Source organism: Oncorhynchus masou, chromosome 33 (assembly GCF_036934945.1).
Source record: "Oncorhynchus masou masou isolate Uvic2021 chromosome 33, UVic_Omas_1.1, whole genome shotgun sequence".
Lineage (NCBI taxonomy): Eukaryota > Metazoa > Chordata > Actinopteri > Salmoniformes > Salmonidae > Oncorhynchus > Oncorhynchus masou.
The window spans coordinates 30,586,518-30,602,305 of NC_088244.1; the positions used below are offsets into that span (position 1 = coordinate 30,586,518).

Here is a 15,788-nt window from a genome sequence, read left to right on the forward strand (position 1 = left end):
GGAGTCTGTTTGATCGAGTGTGTGTACAGGTGTCTTTTAACGAGTTCAAATAGGTGCAGTTAATACAGGTAATGAGTGGAGAACAGGATGGCTTCTTAAAGAAAAATTAACAGGTCTGTGAGAGCTGGAATTCTTACTGGTTGGTAGATGATCAAATACTTATGTCATGCAATAAATATAAAATTAACTACTTAAAAATCATACAATGTGATTTTCTGGATTTTTGTTTTAGATTCCGTCTCTCACAGTTGAAGTGTACCTATGATTTAAAAAATACAGACATCTACATGCTTTGTAAGTAGGAAAACCATCAAAATCGGCAGTGTATCAAATACTTGTTCTCCCCACTGTATGTATATATTAAATTATTTATCTATAATCTAACTATTCACACTTTCATTAATTTGTATATTTTTCATTTCTGTATTTATTCCTCAAATAGGATAATGAGGGGTGTCAATCAAACGTCTGTGGATAGTAACACACCATTGCTTGATCAATGTCACAGTGCGTTGCTCGATTGCACTTGCCTGGCACTGATGGTCCAAAAAGTAAACAATCAAACTACACACACTTGAGAGACTTAGCTACAGTAGCCCAGTTCTCCTGGCAAGTCTGCATTAACACTGAACAAAGATATAAAATGTAACATGCCACAAATTCAAAGATTTTACCTAGTTGGAAACTGGAACACGCTGTTATAAATCTTCTTATGGCTGAAATCTCACAGAAAAACACTGCCATTTTTCCAGCCCAAGAGAGGAGTCAGAAAAAGCAGAAATAGAGATAAAATGAATCACTAACCTTTGATGATCTTCATCAGATGACACTCATAGACTTCATGTTACACAATACATGTATGTTTTGTTCGATAAAGTTCATGTTTATATCCAAAAATCTCAGTTTACATCGGGGCGTTATGTTCAGTAATGTTTTGCTTCCAAAACATCCAGGTGATTTTGCAGAGAATCACATCAACTTACAGAAATATTCATAATAAACATTGATAAAAGATACAACTGTTATGCATGGAATTATAGATAAACTTCTCCTTAATGCAACCGCTGTGTCAGATTTCAGAAAAGCTTTACGGAAAAAGCACACCATGCAATAATCTGAGTACAGCGCTCAGGAACCAAAACAAGCCATACAGATACCCACCATGTTGTGGAGTCAACAGAAGTCAGAAATAGCATTATAAATATTCACTTACCTTTGATGATATTCCTCAGAATGCACTCCCAGGAATCCCAGTTCCACAATAAATGTTTGTTTTGTTCTTTGTTATGTCCAAATACCTCCTTTTTGTTCGAGCGTTTAGTTCACAAATACAAATTCATGAGGCGCAGGCACACTTAGTCCAGACAAAAGTTCAAAAAAGTTATATTACAGTTCGTAGGAACATGTCAAACGATGTATAGAATCAATCTTTAGGATGTATTTAACATAAATCTTCAATAATGTTTCAACCGGACAATTCCTTTGTCTTTAGAAATGAAAAGGAACGCAGCTAACTCTCACAGCCATGTGCATGATTTAGCTCATGGCATTCTGCCAGACACCTGGTTCAAACAGCTCTTATTCGCTCCCCCTTCCCAGTAGAAGCCTGAAACAAGGTTCTAAAACTGTTGACATCTAGTAGAAGCCTTAGGAAGTGCAATCGGACCAAATTTACACAGTGTCTTGGATAGGCCTACAAAACCTACAAACCTCAGATTTCCCACTTCCTGGTTGGATTTTTTCTCAGGTTTTTGCTTGCCATATGAGTTCTGTTATACTCTCAGACAGTTTTAGAAACTTCACAGTATTTTCTATCCAAATCTACTAATAATATTCATATCTTAGCTCCTGGGCCTGAGTAACAGACAGTTTACTCTGGGCACCTTATTCATGTAAGCTACTCAATTCTGCCCCCCAGCCATAAGAAGATAACAATCCAGGGCATCCCAAACATACTCAAAGGGTGACGTGTCTGGTGAGTAGGCAGGCTGTGGAAGAACTGGGACATGTTCAGCTTCAAGGAATTGTGTACAGATCCTTGTGACATGGGGCTGTGGATTATCATCTTGAAACATGAAGTGATGCCAGTGGATGAATGGCACGGCAATGGGCCTTAGGATCTTTCACGGTATCTCTGGGCATTCAAATTGCTATCCATAAAATGCAACTGTGTTCATTGTTCGTAGCTTATGCCTGCCTTTACCACAACCCCACCCCCACCCCTACCATGGGGCACACTGTTCACAATGTTGACATCAGCAAACCGCTCTCCCACACGACGCCATACACATTGTCTGCTATCTCCATGCTACAGTTGAAACCAATATTAATCGGTGAAGAGTACACTTCTCCAACGTGCCAGTGGCCATCAAAGGTGAGCATTTGCCCACTAAGTCAGTTACCACACCAAACTGCAGTCAGGTGAAGACCCTGGTGAAAACGACGAGCACGCAAATGAGCTTCGCTGAGATGGTTTATGACAGTTTGTGCAGAAATTCTTCAGTTGTGTAAACTCACAGTTTCATCAGCTGTCCGGGTGGCTGGTCTCAGATGATCCCACAGGCGAAGAAGCCAGATATGGAGGTACTGGGCTGGTGTGGTCTGCAGTTGTGTGGCCAGATGGACATACTGCCAAATTCTCTAAAACAACGTTTGAGTATGCTTATGGTAGAGAAATGAACATGCAATTCTCTAGCAACAGCTCTGGTGGACATTCCTGCAGTCAGCATGCCAATTGCCTGCTCCCTCAACTTGAGAAATCTGTGGTATTGTAGTGTGTGTAGTTTTATTGTCCCCGGTACAAGGTGCACCTATGTAATGATCATGCGGTTTAATCAGCTTCTTGATATGTCTCACCTGTCAGGTGGATGAATTATGTTGGCAAAGGAGAAATGCTCAATAACAGGGATGTAAACAAATTTGTGCACAAAATTTGAGAAATAAGCTTTTTGTGCGTATGGAAAATGTTGAGTATCTTTTATTTCAGCTCATGAAACATGGGACCAACACTTTACATGTTGCGTTTATATTTTTGGTCAGTGTATTTATTTATCTAATTACATGTGAATTTATTTATTCTTGTACTGTATGTATATTTATGTGTGCATTTATTTATTTATTTCTAATTATGGCAGGTTTGGTCCTCCATAGTCACTAGTTACCACAGCCACAACGTCAAAATTGGCGATTTGGTAAAAATTCCTATTTAAGGTTAGCAGTGTGGTTATGCTTAATATCAGATGTTAAGAGGTTAAGATATATTCTGGCTGTGGTAACTAGAAATGACCCTACTTTTGAGTGTTTGTTGTTGTCTGAATGAGGGAATGCTGTAAATCGAGAGGAGTCTAGACATTGTTCTGATGAGACGTTAATGAGATGTTGAGGATTATAATAAATACCTCTTTGATGTCCAAATGTGCACTTCACATTTCCATATTTGAAAACTCAGGTAATTTACAGTATCAACGTTCATGATCACTATGTTTGATGCACAGTTAGAAGGATGACATGCGTTATACCTTGGGTTGTCCTAAACCGAATGAGCCTGTTTGTCCTATAGTGAAGTACATTAGTAGCTGACAAACACGCAATCGAATGTACTCATGATTAAATTATATGGACAACAAAATTACAATCTGTTTTTCTGAAGTGTAAGATCATATTTTATCATTTAGATAGCCATGCTGGCAATAGTATAAGCTTTCAAATGATACCCACCTGTCCCAGATTGTGATTTATAATGGAACGTTTTTGGATTACTTAATTAAGTGATAATGCCAGAGAAGCCGGTGTTTCGAGGATATACAATATATCCTGCACACACCGGCTACGGGTGAATTATCACTTTTATACAACAAGTTACCAACATATTCATATAATGATTGAAACATTTTCATTAATGTTATGTTGATGAATTTATTCATACTATTTCATTCCGTCATTGGCCAACATCGGGACTACAGGTACCAAAACGGACTTCAAATCCCAGAATGACCTGCGACCACGTTTGTTATCAAACATGCTAAAATGTTGTTGTTAGCTAGTCGTTAGCCAGCAGCTGTCCAAATAAACTTCAATCGTTGTTATTTTATCTTAATTAGCTAGGAAACAATTACATGAGCCTACTCTTACCTACCATGAAAAACGTTAGCTTCCCTACAGCAATGCTGGAACTAAGCACCATTAGCTAAACTATCAACAATGCTAGCATTTTGAACTAGCTTCAATGCAGTTGTGTAACGTTTGGATTTTAGTGTCTGCCAGTGTCATTGAGAATCACAGCTTGCCTGAATTGGACCATGCTGTTTGGTAAGACCTGATCGCATACTTTGTATAGTTAAGGTTTATTGTCTATTGACTTTGCTAGAATGACTAGCTAATCTGGTAGCCAGTCTAATTAATTATCTACAGTTTGTTGTTAAGTGACATACTGTAGCTAGCATACTGTAGCTAGCTACGGTATCTATCTAGCAAAAGCAAATAACGTTAGCTAGCTAAACCACTTTTTTTCACCTAGCCACTTCACCTAGTAATCCAGTAATTCCAAATATTTCCAAATATTTGTTTTTGTACATTTAGGGATAGGTTTTGGTCAATGTATTTGTTCTACAAACTCACTATGTTTGGAAACAAAAAGTTGAAAAGTATGGTTTTAATTTAATTAAGCACAAGCAATAATCACAGCTATCATTAATACTTTATATTTCCTGATTTTATATTCATGGGGTCCAGACTGTTGCTTCAGTTAGTGCGGTGGCTGCCACAGCATGCTGTCTCCTGTGAGGACATTGTTGGCTAGAATAACCAGTAGTGTGAGTTCAAGGTCTGTGATTGGTTTGACACGACCTCTCTGCAGCCATCGGATCTATTCAACGGACCCTGCTGCTGTCAGGGTAAGATAACTCATGTTGCATATCCTGGGCTCCAAAACAAGATTAATGTCAACAATATATTCAATGCATATGCTACAATAAGACAGCCAACAAGACTGTAGGAACATGTTGAGCTAATAGGTAGCTGGAGATCAACTGTCAATGAAATACATAAACTGTTTTTTCTCCGTTCCACTCAATCACAGGTGCTATATGATGGAGAATGCCCCATATGTGTTAAAGAGATCCAATTCCTGCAGTTTCTGCAGAGAAACCGACCAGGGAAAGTAGACTTTGTGGACATCTCCCTGCAATGCTTCAATGAAGAGAAGTATGGGGGAATCAGCTATGAGATGGCCATGGACGAGATGCACGTGATTGATGAGAATAACAAGGTAAACAGCTTGAGTTGGAACGACACTGCAAATATGCTTGGCAAGAATGGCTATGTTGTCGGTCTTTTGTTTGAAAGATACCTCAACAACAACAAAAAAGGTAGGAGCGTGGATCAGAAAACCAGGCAGTGTCTGGTGTGACCACCATTTGTCTCATGCAGCACAACACATATCCTTCACATAGAGTTGATCAGGCTGTTGATTGTGGCCTGTGGAATGTTGTTCCACTCCTCTTCAATAGCTGTGCAAAGTTGCTGGATATTGGCGGGAACTGGAACACACTGTCAAACACGTCGATCCAGAGCATCTTAAACATGCTCAATAGGTGACGTCTGGTGAGTATGCAGGCCATGGAAGAACTGGGACATTTTCAGCTTCCAGGAATTGTGTACAGATCCTTGTGACACGGGGTCGTGCATTATCATGCTGAAACATGAGGTGATTACAGTGGATGAATGGCACAACTATGGGCCTCAGGATCTTGTCACGGAAGCTCACGGAATTCAAATTGCCATCGATAAAATGCGATTGTGCTCGTTGTACTTAGCTTATACTTGCCCATATCAGAACCCCACCATCACCATGGGGCACTCTGCTGGGGCACACTGCTGGGCCAATTGTGTGCCGCCCTATGGGACTCCCAATCACGGCCGGATGTGATACAGCCTGGATCATTGCTCATTGCTTTTAAAACGTTTTTTGATTCTAGTGGTTGTATTCATTTTTTATTTTATCTCATCCCACAACTGTCCCAGACTATGCTTGGAATATTTATTTCTTGCACAGAATGGAATAGGCCAACTTTTGTACTATGGGGGATACTATGGGGGATATTCATCTCAAGGGCACAATGGTTCGCGCCCGGGTATGGGCGAGGGGACGGTTTAAAGTTATACTGTTACACGTTACGGTCAGACAAAGGGGATGCATCCGAGAAATTAAAGTGCTTGTTTAATTGTGAATGAGAGACTAATTAAGTGTGTGCAACCTGTGCAAAAAAAAACTAAGCAGAGCTCATGCTTTTCATGCAGCTTTTTTCAAATCATCATTAGTCGTATCATGCAGCCTTAGAATGTATTAAATATCAAAACATATAGCCCAACATTTGTATCACAACTAAAGTTGCATAAGTAACTCTAAATGAAGCATATAGGAGGACCTGTTTGTTTGTTAACCGCTCAACACAGAATAGCCGCATGTGTTCACTCCCTCAAATCATTTGGAGAAAATATTCTTTCTATTTTATTCAGCTATGTTCAATTGTGTTCTTCATACTATATATATATATATATTTTATTTTTTTAAATAAAGCAAATCTTGTCGGCTAAATGAACTAGTTAGCCCACAGCCATATGGCATAGCCAGATCAGGGTCTAACATGAGGACAACTCAGAGTATGCTATTCTGTTAGACTATTAATAGACTACATTTTAGAATGTCTAAAATGAATAATGGATTTATTGTGATGATGTAAGCTAATTTCAATTTATTTGTTAGACTTTTTAAAATGTAGATTTTCCAAAGGTCTGCATCAGTGGTTTGTAGGCTGTGTGTGGAAGCCAGGATGTGTTTGTTAATTAACTGTGAATTGCCATGAAACCAGCAGTTATTTGCTTGACAATCACTGGCTGGCAAAATTTCATGACCACCACAGCCCTTGTTGTGCAAACCCACAGTTTCATCAGCTGTCTGGGTGGCTGGCCGCAGGCAATCCGACAGGTGAAGAAACCGGATGTGGAGGTCTGTGGTTGTGAGGCCGGTTGGACGTAAGGCCAAATTCTCTAAAAGGATGTTGGGGCGGCTTATGGTAAAGCAGTGGTTCCCAAACTTTTTATACACCCGTACCCCTTCAAATATTCAACCTCCAGCTGCGTACCCCCTCTAGCACCAGTCAGCGCACTCTCAAATGTTGTTTCTTGCCATCATTGTTCATCAAAAATGGTGACTAACTCATCACAGGTTAATGAGAAGGGTGTGCTTGAAAGGATGCACATAACTCTGCAATGTTGGGTTGTATTGGAGAGTCTCAGTCATAAATCATTTTCCACACACAGTCTGTGTCTGTATTTCGTTTTCATGCTAGTGAGGGCCGAGAATCCACTCTCACATAGGTACGTGGTTGCAAAGGGCATCACTGTCTTAACAGCGCAATTTGCCAAGGCAGGATAGCGCAGCCCTATCCAGAAATCTGGCAGTGGCTTCAATTGAATTTAATCATTCACAGAACCGCTTGTTGCAATTTCTATGAGGCTCTCTTGTTCAGATATCGGGAAGTGGACTGGAGGCAGGACATGAAAAGGGATAACGAATCCAGTTGTTTGTGTTATCCGTTTCGGAAAAGTACCTGCGTAATTGCACATCCAACTCACTTAGGTGCTTCGCTATATCACATTTGACATTGTCAGTAAACTTGAGTTAATTTGCGCACAAAAATTCGTACTATGATTGAAAGACCTGTGTATTGACAGAAAAGCTCCAACATCTTAATCATAGCCTCAATTTTGTCCCGCACTTTGAATATATTTGCTGAAAATCCCTGTAATCCTAGATTCAGATCATTCAGGTGAGAAAAAACATCACCAAGATAGGCCAGTCTCTCGTCATCATGCGGTCAGACAAGTGAAAATTATGGTCAGTAAAGAGAACTTTAAGCTCTTCTCTCAATTAAAAAAAATGTGTCAATACTTTGCCCCTTGGTAACTAGATAACTTCTGTAAGTGGTAAAAGCGTTACATGGTCACTGCCCATATCATTGCATAGTGCAGAAAATACACGAGAGTTCAGGGGCCTTGCTTTAACAAAGTTAACCATTTTCCCTGTCGTGTCCAAAACGTCTTTCAAGCTGTCAGGCATTCCTTGGCAGCAAGAGCCTCTCGGTGGATGCTGCAGTGTACCCAAGTGGCGTTGGGAGCAACTGCTTGCACGCGCATTACCACTCCACTATGTCTTCCTGTCATGGCTTTTGCTCCATCAGTACAGATACCAACATGAGCAGCAGCTACGTTTGGCTACATACGGACCGTTTGTGGAGTTCCCACGAGAGAGTAACGGTTAATGTGATTGGATGTTAATTATTTGACGAGGCTACTTGTATTTGACATTGTATTGTTATTTCGCTGAACACTAGATGGTTAAATTGTATTTTTGGCATTGAAAGGAGGCTACTCAGGCAGGGGGAGGAAACTCACCCAAATGTATAGCCCCGTTGGAAAATATAAATGGACTGTTTGAAAATGTAATTTTTTAAAAAATATATATTTTAAAATGTGAATCACATTTTAATTTTGCGTACCCTTGACAGTTTTGAAATACCTGTGGTAGAGAAATGAACATTACATTCTGTGGCAACAGCTCTGGTGGACAATCTTGCAGTCAGCATGCCAATTGCACGCTCCCTCAACTTGAGACATCTGTGATGTTGTGTGACAAACCTGCACATTAGTAGCCTTTTATTGTCCCCAGCACAAGGAGCACTTGTGTAATGATCATGCTGTTTAATCAGCTTGATATGCCACACCTGTTAGGTGGATGGATTATCTTGGCAAAGGAGAAATGCTTACTAATAGGGTTGTAAACGAATTTGTGCACAAAATTTTAGAGCAACAAACTTTTTGTGCATATGGAAAATGTCTGGGATCTTTTATTTCTGCTCATGAAACATGGGGCCAACTCTTTATATGTTGCGTTCATATTTTTGTTCAGTTTAGTTAGTAACACCCACAGTATGTATCTCTTCTTTTAATAACTCTGCCACTTCCTCTCCTCTCACCTCCCTCCAGGTTCACCGTGGAGTTCCAGCCTTTACAGTCATGTACAGTGCAGTTGGTTTAGGCTGGCTGGGCCGCTTCATGTCATGGCCTCTCGTTAGACCAGTCATGGACAAAGCCTATGCGATCTTTGCTAAAAACCGCCTGAAATGGACCGGACGGGAAGACTGTACTACAGGACGCTGTGTGAAGAAAGAACCTTGACCAGGGAGGTTAAAACTAACATTTTAAAAACGAACACGTAAACAGAGGCGACAGCACCTCATTACAGGTGTGGCACCTCTTTACAGTCAATATAAACTCTATTTCCTCTTTATATCAGGTGCACTTGGGCACTGAGTTCCACCACTGACTGAAACTTAGTAATAGAGCTTGCACTCCTTTTGCTGGAACCCATGCAGGAATTGTACACTATATAAATGCCCTTCGAGCCTCACCTCTTTGCCATACAGACATTCTTTCCATTTGAAATCTTCATGCGTAACTACTTAAAGCTACCACTAGATGGCATCCTTATCTGAGACGAGGCTATTGAATAGGTCCCAGTACATTTAAATGTGTTGTTTGCAAGTCACCCATGAATAAATCATTTGCTATGATCATCAACCATTTTCAAGTTGGCATGTTTTTTCATTAGGTTGTTTGACACAAATGATGAATAATACAGTTACAGAGATGGTATAATATTGTATGTTAGTAGTTTGTATATTTCTTAGTCATTCACTATTCACTGTCATTCACTACCTAATGGTCATTCAAAAGTAAATATTGTTGAAAATCCCCCCAAAATGATGATGAGGATCGTCCTGAGAAAATAACTCAAGATAACTTTGATACCTCAACTATATCTTTCTGATTTTCAGAGTGCTCAAGGAGTCTCTGTACATCATGTGCCTGACAAAGGTTGAGATACTTAGTGATGTTCTATGTTGTTTACTAAACATGGAACCAGTATGTGACAGGGTTATTTTAGGTTGGTTGTAGGGTACATTGTGATATATATGAGTTGGGCTCTTGCCTATGCACCTGTTGGCCTATATTGCTTTACAGATCAGGCTAATGCAAATTTACAGTGCATTTGGAAAGTATTCAGACCCCTTGACCTTTTCCTTATTTTGTTACGTTATAGCCTTATTCTAAAATTGATTAAATTGTTTTTTTCCTCATCAATCTACACACAATATCCCCAAATGACAAAGCAAAAACAGGTTTATAGAAGTAAGAAAAAAAATACCTGAAATATCACATTTACACAAGTATTCAGACCCTTTATTCAGTACTTTGTTGAAGCACCTTTGGCCGCTATTACAGCCTCAAGTCTTATTGGGCGTAACGCTACAAGCTTGGCACACCTGTATTTGGGGAGTTTGTCCCATTCCTCTCTGCAGATCCTCTCAAGCTCTGTCAGGTTGGATGGGGAGCGTCGCTGCACAGCTATTTTCAGGTCTCTCCAGAGATGTTAGATCAGGTTCAAGTCCGGGCTCCAGCTGGGCCACTCAAGAACATTCAGAGACTTGTCCCAAAGCCACTCCTGGTCTCACAGTCCCTGCCGCTGAAAAACATCCCCACAGCATGATGCTGCCACCACCATGCTTCACTGTAGGGATTGTATTGGCCAGGTGATGAGCGCTGCCTGGTTTTCTGCCAGATGTGATGCTTGACATTCAGGCTAAAGAGTTCAATCTTGGTTACATCAGACCAGATCATCTTGTCGTGTGCCTTTTACTGAGGAGTGGCTTTTGTCTGACCACTCTACCATAAAGTCCTGATTGGTGAAGTGCTGCAGAGATGGTTGTTCTTCTGGAAGGTTCTCCCATCTCCACAGAGGAACTCTGGAGCTCTTTCAGAGTGACCATTGGGTTCTTTGTCACCTCCCTGACAAATGCCCTTCTCCACCGATTGCTCAGTTTGGACGGGCGGTCAGGTCGAGGAAGAGTCCTGGTGGTTCCAAACTTCTTCCATTTAAGAATGATGGAGGCCACTGTTCTTGGGGACCTTCAATGCTGCAGAGATGTTTTGATAGTATTCCCCAGATTTGTGCCTCGACACAATCCTGTCTCGGAGCTCTAAGGACAATTCTTTCAACATCATGGCTTGGTTTTTGCTCTGACATGCACTGTCAACTTTGGAACCTCATATAGTCAGGTGTGTGTGCCTTTCCTAATCATTTCCAATCAATTAAATTTGCCACAGATGGATTCCAATCAAGTTGTAGAAATATCTCAAGGATGATCAAGATGTACCTGAGCTCAGTTTTGAGTCTCATAGCAAAGGGTCTGAATACTACATGTAAATAAGGTATTTCTGTTTATTTATTGTTCATAAATTTTCAAAAACTGTTTTCACTTTGTCATTATGGAGTATTGTGTGTAGATTGAGACATAAAACAAAATCTCATTTAGAATTAGGCTGTAACATAACAAAAAGTGAAGGGGTCTGAATACTTTCGGAATGCACGGTACATAGCAAATATTTGGAATGTAAATTTTAACAATGCTAGTGAAATAGGAACTACAGTGCCTTGCGAAAGTATTCGGCCCCCTTGAACTTTGCGACCTTTTGCCACATTTCAGGCTTCAAACATAAAGATATAAAACTGTATTTTTTGTAAAGAATCAACAACAAGTGGGACACAATCATGAAGTGGAACGACATTTATTGGATATTTCAAACTTTTTTAACGAATCAAAAACTGAAAAATTGGGCGTGCAAAATTATTCAGCCCCTTTACTTTCAGTGCAGCAAACTCTCTCCAGAAGTTCAGTGAGGATCTCTGAATGATCCAATGTTGACCTAAATGACTAATGATGATAAATACAATCCACCTGTGTGTAATCAAGTCTCCGTATAAATGCACCTGCACTGTGATAGTCTCAGAGGTCCGTTAAAAGCGCAGAGAGCATCATGAAGAACAAGGAACACACCAGGCAGGTCCGAGATAATGTTGTGAAGAAGTTTAAAGCCGGATTTGGATACAAAAAGATTTCCCAAGCTTTAAACATCCCAAGGAGCACTGTGCAAGCGATAATATTGAAATGGAAGGAGTATCAGACCACTGCAAATCTACCAAGACCTGGCCGTCCCTCTAAACTTTCAGCTCATACAAGGAGAAGACTGATCAGAGATGCAGCCAAGAGGCCCATGATCACTCTGGATGAACTGCAGAGATCTACAGCTGAGGTGGGAGACTCTGTCCATAGGACAACAATCAGTTGTATATTGCACAAATCTGGCCTTTATGGAAGAGTGGCAAGAAGAAAGCCATTTCTTAAAGATATCCATAAAAAGTGTTGTTTAAAGTTTGCCACAAGCCACCTGGGAGACACACCAAACATGTGGAAGAAGGTGCTCTGGTCAGATGAAACCAAAATTGAACTTTTTGGCAACAATGCAAAATGTTATGTTTGGCGTAAAAGCAACACAGCTCATCACCCTGAACACACCATACCCACTGTCAAACATGGTGGTGGCAGCATCATGGTTTGGGCCTGCTTTTCTTCAGCAGGGACAGGGAAGATGGTTAAAATTGATGGGAAGATGGATGGAGCCAAATACAGGACCATTCTGGAAGATGGAGTCTGCAAAAGACCTGAGACTGGGACGGAGATTTGTCTTCCAACAAGACAATGATCCAAAACATAAAGCAAAATCTACAATGGAATGGTTCAAAAATAAACATATCTAGGTGTTAGAATGGCCAAGTCAAAGTCCAGACCTGAATCCAATCGAGAATCTGTGGAAAGAACTGAAAACTGCTGTTCACAAATGCTCTCCATCCAACCTCACTGAGCTCGAGCTGTTTTGCAAGGAGGAATGGGAAAAGATTTCAGTTTCTCGATGTGCAAAACTGATAGAGACATAACAGGTGTAAGTCACTTGGGGTATCGCAGCAAAAGGTGGCGCTACAAAGTATTAACTTAAGGGGGCTGAATAATTTTGCACGCCCAATTTTTCAGTTTTTGATTTGTTAAAAAAGTTTGAAATATCCAATAAATGTTGTTCCACTTCATGATTGTGTCCCACTTGTTGTTGATTCTTCACAAAAAAATACAGTTTTATATCTTTATGTTTGAAGCCTGAAATGTGGCAAAAGGTCGCAAAGTTCAAGGGGGCCGAATACTTTCGCAAGGCACTGTATGCACTGTACATTTTTCAGTTCTGAGAAGCTCTGCATACTGTCTATATTATGTTAGTTCTGAGAAGCATAACAAAACATCACTTGACACCCACATCTGTCTGAAATATGTACTGGCTAGAATGGAAGTTGTGACTTTCTCAACTCACTCTGAAATCCCTATCGCCCCTTCTCTTTATTTAGACATCTACTCCATGTACTTCCCAGCCTGCAGTCAGTCTGTGGTAACAGCAGATGACCTTAAGCAGAGGGATCTGCGGTCTTAAAGAGGATTGGTCAGTCAGAGGGCTGCTATGCCCAACCCTCCGCTCAGAACAGCCAATAGTATACAGACCCTACAGGAAGGTAGGATGAGATGAAGTATCAAAGCAGAAACAGTGTCTGTTCCTTTGAAGGGTTGCCCTGCAGGACATCTAATAAGAAACGGTTTCAGGATAGAGATCAAAACATTAAAGGAAGAAAGCGGAGGATAACAGGAGAAGAGTTGCCCCAGGTAAATGTTTAATCTATTCCTGCCTCATATTTATCAGAATCTACTGTATGTTGTCTCAAGGTTATGGTGAACATTGTCTAACCATGCAGTACCTGACTGGACAAATCTGTGCATTTGACCTTCCTTGGTGCAAGTTGACAGTATTTCTTGATGTTCAATATACTATAAATAGCAAGTTGCTATTTTCAATTAAATTGTGCTCCTTTTTTATGCACCGCAACTACGTTGCATTTAGGAGGGACACGTCCACGTGTAGAGACACAGTCATATCTTGTTTTTGGTTTTTGGCATTGAGGTAAAAACTATCCTCTCTGCTTCTCAGATTTCTGTCACATTAAAGGGATACCTCCGCTAAGTTCTTTCCTGGGTCCTAATAGTTGACTTAGTAGAAAGTGTTTTATTAATACATGTCCCAGTATTCAGATTGACATTGGTGTCATGTTACAGTTGAGGGAAGAGTGGGACAGCATGTCTATTTTGTCAGAGGTGTTTATAAAATATGACCAGGACCACACACACACACACACACAATGTATCAAAACAACCTCCCTCCCCACTAGTTGTTATTGTGGCAGGTAAAGATATACTGCCTTGCCAGCTGCCGTATTGTAGTGATGTGGTAGGGACATTGATATGCCATACTGATGAGGGCACATGGTTGCAGGACAGGATGTTTTTTGACCTCATGTTGTCATTTAAGGGAAGACGATGTTGACCTAATTATTTGAATGGCAGATGTCTTCCAAATGTTGTGATCTTTAGCTTGTTTACAAATAAAGGCTCCACCTCAACACAGACATTTGACATTGTTTCCAGGTCAGATTGAGATGGATTTTGATCTGTTTAGAATAGTCAGCCAGCTACTCTTGATTGTTTATGGGAAACAGACCTGCTGGGCAGAAAATAGTTATATTTTGGTAGTCAAATATAGTTTATATACAGTAGTTTAAACTAAAAGGCAACTATTTTCTTTTGATATTCAGATACATGTTGCAGAAAACCAAATTATATTTGAAGTTATTTGAATATATGGAAGTTATTTAAAAACAACACATTTATTTGAAGGCTGACAAATATTTGATGAAGAACCAAAAACTACAACAGTTGAATTAGTGTTAAAATATGATCATAACAACATGGTTTGAAGGCTCTTAGAGTTTAATCTTAATATAGAGTATAGTCTAGAATTAAATACATGAGGTACATATATTTTCATAATAAGTGAGACATAAGTTAATACAGTAACACTTGACATCAGCCATACTTGGTGTAATAGCATTCAAGTGATGTTCCAAAATATTTTTTTCTCAGGGAATTGTTTTAATCTATGTACTACTACTACTACTACCACTACTACTACTACTACTATACTCTATCAGATAAAGACAGACATCCCTTTTATTAAAGGTAGATCATTCAAGTGATGTTGACCATGTAAAAAAAAAGTGTAGTAACTGAAACGTTCCTGTTCCATAGGACTTTGGAAATGTCTTTATAATTGCATAATAATGGAGTCATTACATACATGGAATAAGGAACCGTCAAAGTCTCAGCTCATTGCTAGGCAATTCAAATTCTATGTCCAAAATATTATGTAACAACATGCTAATAAACTGTTGCTCCAAAAATAATGACAGTTTTATTACAGGCACAATAACGTTTGAATGTTGTCTTGCTGAGAATGCTAACTGTAACAATACGCCTATTAAGTGTCGAAAGGAAACTCAATATCCCAAAACTGCTTTCTTGAATCAAATACAAGGTAGGTTGAGAATCAAGTTAGTTTGTATGCTGAGTAAACTATCCCTTTATATATGGTGTTTGAAACAAGAACAGATATCTGTACAAAATATATTCGGGAGAATGGACATGTACAAAATGTTCAGATAGAAATGTATTGTGTAGATCAAATTAGTTTTTTTTCAGAAATGTTGTCGAGTTATAGCTTTTATTGTTTAAAGCACTTTGAAGGAGATGGAATGGATTTGTTCAATGACAGACATGAATTTGTTTGAAATCTATCACTTGATGGTTGCAAAACGCCATCTGCCTCACTCTCAAAGAAATAAGTAGTACTGCTAGGAGGTTTTACACAGTCAAATGTCACAAATAACTATATTTTTTAAT

At 39.6% G+C, this 15,788-nt stretch overlaps 1 protein-coding gene across 1 annotated transcript; it reads left to right on the forward strand.

Moving 5' to 3' along the window:
* Positions 1 to 3,992: 3,992 nt before the first annotated feature.
* Positions 3,993 to 9,644, forward strand: LOC135528235 (uncharacterized). The gene is made up of 4 exons (XM_064957183.1): positions 3,993 to 4,308; positions 4,732 to 4,892; positions 5,078 to 5,266; positions 9,046 to 9,644. Exons 2-4 carry the CDS (start codon positions 4,767 to 4,769, stop codon positions 9,235 to 9,237), a joined length of 507 nt encoding a protein of 168 aa, XP_064813255.1. The 5' UTR covers positions 3,993 to 4,308; positions 4,732 to 4,766; the 3' UTR covers positions 9,238 to 9,644.
* Positions 9,645 to 15,788: the final 6,144 nt, after the last annotated feature.